Below are 6,000 nucleotides of genomic sequence, written 5' to 3'. Positions count from 1 at the left end.
TAATATTCAAATATGGGGTGTTTTCTGTCATTCCCAGCTATCGAACTCCTCTAACACAATCTTCTTAAGAAACAATAATCCAAGTCTTGAATATATATAAGAAGAAGAATTTCATCTCCAAACAAAACACCCATCTTCATGAATCCTCTTTCTCCTTGTGTGTGTTCTCTTGCATTTTAGCCTAAGCATCTCAAGTTCAAGCTCTTGAGTGCAACAAAGACGCTCAATGGCACTTGCAAAAGAGCGAGCTGTTGCACAAGATTCGCACTTGGCCTCGATCCAATCCTACTCACACTTCAGCAATGCTTATGGCGGATCGTCGATTCAAGTGTCCGATTCTCCTCTTGGATTTTTCAGCTTCGAGAGCTACCACAAGGCGGCGCTTGAAGAAGGAGATGGCTCGGAGAAGACAGACGGTCCATTAAAGAGCCTCTCCACTGGCCATTTTCCTTCTCTACCCAATCTTCACGACATGGACGGGCCTGGCGAATTCATGTTCGGAGCCACCGATTCTCCTTCTCCTGATGAAGGTCAATCTCTTCTCAACTTCAAGACTGGGCCTGATCATTGGTCCTACTCAAGCGGCTCCGTGCTTAGCTTTGATCAAGGGGACCGGCTTTCTCACGCTACCCATTCAAAGATTGACCATGAAGATGAATACTCGATCTGGGTCGATTCGGAGGACCATGGCAATCAGTGCAATCACCTCGATTCGAATAGAGGCATTGATTCCCGCCTCGATGATGACATGAACTGTTATGAGAAGGCCAGCGGATATGGCTCGCTGAACAATTCTTGTAAGGAAGGCCGACATGGGGATGCACGGCCTGGGTGGCTATACACAGGAGCTCTAGCCAGTGACGATCTCCACGACACTGAGGGATCAGACAGAAGCTACCATAAGCGCCCTTACTCAGTAAGTCCTTTCTTAAGTGCACTAACACTTAGGGTTGGATTGATCATGAAGTGCATGATAATCAGGTCCAAATTCTCATCAAAACCCTTTCTATTAAGGGTCCACCTCCTAAAACTAGAACACAAACAATACCCACAATTCACAAAGTTGCATTTCATTATTTCATATTTCCACTTCTCAGACTACAACTCTTAAACACAAAAGAATCATGATTAGGGTCTTGATTACCAAGAGATTATCATTGTAGGGCAGTGATATGCAAGCTTTAAAGAAGCATTGTGGCGGCTCACCTAAGAAGGCCAAACCAAAGCCAATTCCATCAAAGGACCCTCAGAGTATTGCCGCTAAGGTGTGCTTACTTTACTTATTAACCTTAATTAGAATTATTTAGACAATGATAATTTCACATCTACTTGTGGGTATTTTTCGAAACAACTTCAATCGAAGATCGGTACTTTCATGATTTCAGAATCGAAGGGAGCGGATCAGTGAACGGCTGAAGATACTGCAAGATCTTGTACCGAATGGGACGAAGGTGGGTTTTTTCTTGTTAAGTAGTTGGCAATCTGAAATAGGTCATTGTTGATTATGATGACAATTAACATTAGAATCTAAATGCAGGTGGATTTGGTGACCATGTTAGAGAAAGCCATAAGCTATGTGAAGTTCCTTCAATTGCAAGTGAAGGTAATTAAGGCACAATCACATGGACAAAACCAAAGCAAAAATAATATAAGGTCCTGATTTCTATATACCCTGAGGACATAGAACTCTATGTCCACACATGGACAAGATCTAGACCATTTATTGTGAGAGGGGGCATAAAATGAAGGGTCCATAGCTCAAAAAATCACAGTCATTGATTATCCTAATTATTCAGGCAGTATCCCACAAGTGAGCACTACAAGATAATGGTCCATATTTGATGTCAGTGTCAATTTTGAAATATGGGTCATCAACTATAGGGCCCACCTGATGAACAGTCTGGATCGTTTCAGGTTCCCGATGGATCGATGGAATAATTTTTATTGGATCTTGGATCTTGTTGATGTGTATACATTTGTGTAACATATTATTTGGTTATGCGGCAGGTATTGGCGACCGACGAATTCTGGCCGGCGCAAGGTGGGAAAGCTCCTGAGGTTGCTCAAGTGAAGGAAGCCATTGATGCCATCCTCTCTTCTCACAAAGATAGGAATTCAAGCTCCAAATGAGAGAGAGAGAGAGAGAGAGAGAGAGAGAGAGAGAGAGAGAGAGAGAGAGAGAGAGAGAGAGAGTCTAATGTGGGAAGTGGACCCAAGAAGAAGTTGATGGGGAGAGGAGAGTGAGAATCCCATGTGGGAAGTGGACCCAAGAAGAAGCAGAAGTTGTTAAGGAATAGAAATAACATAAGACTCCTAACAAAACCAAAACACATGGGCACAAAGTAAAAGCCTTTGTTTTGGACTTTAGTGCTACAAAATTCTCCTTTCATTCCTTTTGTTCTTTTCCTTTTTTTTTTCTTTTGTCTATTTTCTCTTCTGATCTGTAATGGTATTTATTTTATTTTATCTTGGATGTAACGGAACTGAACTGAGTTGATCTGAGTATATGAGATTGAGAAGCTACTATGGATTTTGTTAGATGGGTGGTGACACAATAAAAGGGTGGCCACATTCAATTTCTGGTGACATTTTCATCTTCTCGTGTTATTTTGAATTTCTCGCGTTCTTGAAAGACAAGGGGTTTTAATGCTGTCGCAGAGTTGTGATGGTTCATACTCATGCACTCAGTACTCTTGGCATGTGAATCACTAAACCTTCCAAACCATGGTCCAGCTTTACACATAATGGATGTTTCAACTGGCTGAGTAGAGGACAATCGATGGACGGTTAAGATGAAAATATGGAAAATGGTCCACAAGCAAAGTCTGCGATGGTTCAATGAATCTGATTTTGTGGTTGACTTGTGTGCAGATGCTCCCACAAATTGGTCCATTTAATTTGAGTTACTGTGCTCAAACTCTGTATGGACGGTCAGTATCGCACCTAGCCTGGGGTGGGCCTCCCACATTCATCATCAGATGGTGTCTATTTCACGGTTTGGAAGGATTTTTGAAGGGAACGAACGGTGCATATTGCATCATGCACATTACACGTCCATTATTCTATGCAGGCACTCATTGCAAATTTCTGATCTGACAATGATGGGCGTTTCCCACGAAACCGCTCTAGGTATCCACATTTCTTTAGTGGGCCCCACACTTTCCAAATGTTGACAAGTTTCCCACCCGACCATTGTCTGTTGTCTGATCATAATTAGACGATGGCGATAAGCCTATTTAACTTTTTTTTTTTTTTTTTTCCTTTTCTGAATTGAGGTTATTTAACTAATTTTTTTTTTCTGAATTAAGCGAATTGATTTAATTCGGGACTCGCAACAAATTAGTTGGGGATTCATCTACAATATTCCTATTATGTGGGCCCCACATGATTGATGGTTTGGATTGAATAATTTATTTTAACTTTAGATTATTTGATTTGAGCATATTAGTGGGCTCTATCTGAATTGTGATCTGTTTAAATACGTAAAAGGTGTTGATGTTTCTTTCTTTTTCTTTTTTTTTTCTACCCATGCAGCTCTAAATGTGGAGATGTGTCGAGGGAGAGTAGTTGTGATAGATTAAACTACTTTCTACCCTTTATTATAAATACAAAATACTTTGTCATTTACACGTACAAAACAATATCATTTTATGATAAATTTCTAAAAGAGTAGAAGCTGCAAAAAATCAAGTCCATTCTCTTCGATAGCATGGTGATTTTCCAACCATGAAACATAGCTTTCATTTATCAAGTATGTGATTGAGTTATATCTTTGTCCTCATCGATCATCATCCAATTAAAAAAAAATAAAAATTACTCCCTTCCATATTTGTTGCGTAGGGTGATCCATTATCCTATAAATTAAGCTAACATCATTATGATCATACAAGTCTCGAAATTTAAATTTTAGTCGAAAAGTTTTAAAGAAATTGGAAGAACTCATGTAACCTAATCCATTGAATTGGAGTCTCACTAGTAATGCAAATGGGTCAATGTAATTCGAGTCATGGACTCAAGTGGGCTTCATTTCACTAAACCTGTTTGGCTCTAGTTCACCTGGAATATCGCTAGCCGACCATGGTGTTCTTTTAGAATTGAGAAATCTTGATCATGGGCCATTTGCAATTCAAATTATGATTTTTATCAACCCAGATTAGATTTCTATGCTCTTAGCATGGTTTAAGTTGCAATATAATTTTATATTTAGAAATTTATACTTTGATTCATGCAATAGATACATTTATTATAATGTGCTACAGGCCTAAGTATGAGCATAAATAGTTACATAGAAAAATTGTACTATGCAAAGCCTAGTTTAAAAACACAAACGCCAAGCTTGACTTTTTAACCCACTCGAGACAACTCGACTCGAAAACTCTTGAGTGTGTTTCTTGAAAGCTCGTACTTTTTCTTTCTGATTTTTTTTTTTTTTTTTTTTTTTCAAGTTTGGCTGAGATAATTTTCTAAGTTGAATCAAGTTTTTCTCAAGTTCTGACCGAGTCATGACCAGATTGAGTTTTCCGGTAATCTTGGTGAACTGTAGCTGAGTTGAGTTTTTAAACTATGTCATGCGTTCAAGTATGTAATGTCACGACTAAATGATCCTCTACAACCATGTCCCTGTATTGCAGGAAACAGGTACTGATGACCCACAATCTAGGCATCCTTGATTTTGAGTTTGTTTCAGCTCAGTTCAGTTTTGATTCGCCTATGATGGGTTGCAGTGAGTCAACTCGATCGGTAGGCCAAAATCGAGATTCGAATCCCCATTCGCTAAATACCCCAAATCCAAATCATAAACCTGGAACTATGGCATGTATTAGACTTATATATATATATATATATATATATATATATATATATATATATATATATATATATATATATATATATATATATGAGTTTGTTTCAGCTAAGTTTAGTTTTGATTCGCCTATGATGGGCTGCAGTGAGTCAACTCGATCGGTAGGCCAAAATCGAGATTTGAATCCCCATTGGCTAAATACCCCAAATCCAAATCATAAACCTAGAATGGCATGTATTAGACTTATATATATATATATATATATATATATATATATGGAAAATGGATCATCACCACCGTGATGTGTGTTGGACATCAACACCATGCATTTGATAGATCCCCTTTAGGTTATGGGATATCCCAAAAATCAGCTGTATAGAGAACTTAGGTGGGCCATACCATCTAAAAGCATTGGCATGTGAGGCAGTGTGCCTGTAGAGGTGCTTTTGAGGCACTTTGTACTTTGTACATGCGTATTGTATCGCAAATGAGTCGCTCCCTCGCAACTTTACGTGAATCGGTGCGACAGAGGCTATAGGTCAGGTGGCTGGAGTGTCGTGGGCAAGTGGTCTTAATGAGACCAATCCCTCTTTTCTAAAGGTTAGAAATTAACAGTTTAAGAAAAGTGTAACTGCACGTGTTATATTAAATCAGACCATGCAGAAATCGATGCATGTGGCTAGCCCAACAATCATAAAATGGCTAGCCAATGAGTCTAAATGGCTAGCATGCAGCTGGTTATCCCACAAGCATAATAGTCAAAAACAGCCAAATAACGTTTAGTTTCTCACCAACAGCCACAAATGATCATATGGAGTTAAATCCTCATTTATATAAAGTAGTGCTTAGGTGGTTCAATGGATCATTACCAACCAATCGAATCACTCTCACATGCAACCATCAAGTCAACAAAGTTCAATATGAATCTTAGCCATCAGTCCTCAAGAAATAGACTAGAAAAGTGGTCTAAACCAACTACATTTAAAAAAAAAAAAAAAATCTTCTCTATGATCTGAGATTTTATTTTGGCTTTATTTGTCAGAAAAAATTATGTACACAAAGTTCTATTGGTGGTTCTTCATGCTTGTTGAGCGCAGAACCACATACAAGCTCGTCGTATCCTATAAGTTATTTGCCTACATCCTATCAGCGATCTCAATTACTTTGAGAATGGGCGAATATATAAGCGTGATGAC

General features: G+C 38.7%; 1 protein-coding gene across 1 annotated transcript; it reads left to right on the top strand.

Annotated features, from left to right (window-relative positions):
- The first annotated feature begins 226 nt into the window (after window positions 1-226).
- On the top strand, window positions 227-3,502 carry LOC131228078 (putative transcription factor bHLH086). Its single transcript, XM_058223912.1, has 5 exons — window positions 227-916; window positions 1,164-1,265; window positions 1,386-1,451; window positions 1,538-1,603; window positions 2,008-3,502. Exons 1-5 carry the CDS (start codon window positions 227-229, stop codon window positions 2,128-2,130), a joined length of 1,047 nt encoding a protein of 348 aa, XP_058079895.1. The 3' UTR covers window positions 2,131-3,502.
- Window positions 3,503-6,000: the final 2,498 nt, after the last annotated feature.

The sequence above is a fragment of the Magnolia sinica genome, chromosome 2 (assembly GCF_029962835.1).
Source record: "Magnolia sinica isolate HGM2019 chromosome 2, MsV1, whole genome shotgun sequence".
Taxonomy (NCBI): domain Eukaryota; kingdom Viridiplantae; phylum Streptophyta; class Magnoliopsida; order Magnoliales; family Magnoliaceae; genus Magnolia; species Magnolia sinica.
Note: the sequence above shows the minus strand (reverse complement) of the source record. Positions and strands in the feature narration are given on the sequence as shown.

Coding starts and splice junctions, on each gene's coding strand:
- LOC131228078 (XM_058223912.1), top strand. CDS start 227: ATGGCACTTGCAAAAGAGCGAGCTGTTGCACAAGATTCGCACTTGGCC. Junction 917..1,163: donor ACCATAAGCGCCCTTACTCA/GTAAGTCCTTTC, acceptor TTATCATTGTAG/GGCAGTGATATGCAAGCTTT. Junction 1,452..1,537: donor TTGTACCGAATGGGACGAAG/GTGGGTTTTTTC, acceptor ATCTAAATGCAG/GTGGATTTGGTGACCATGTT.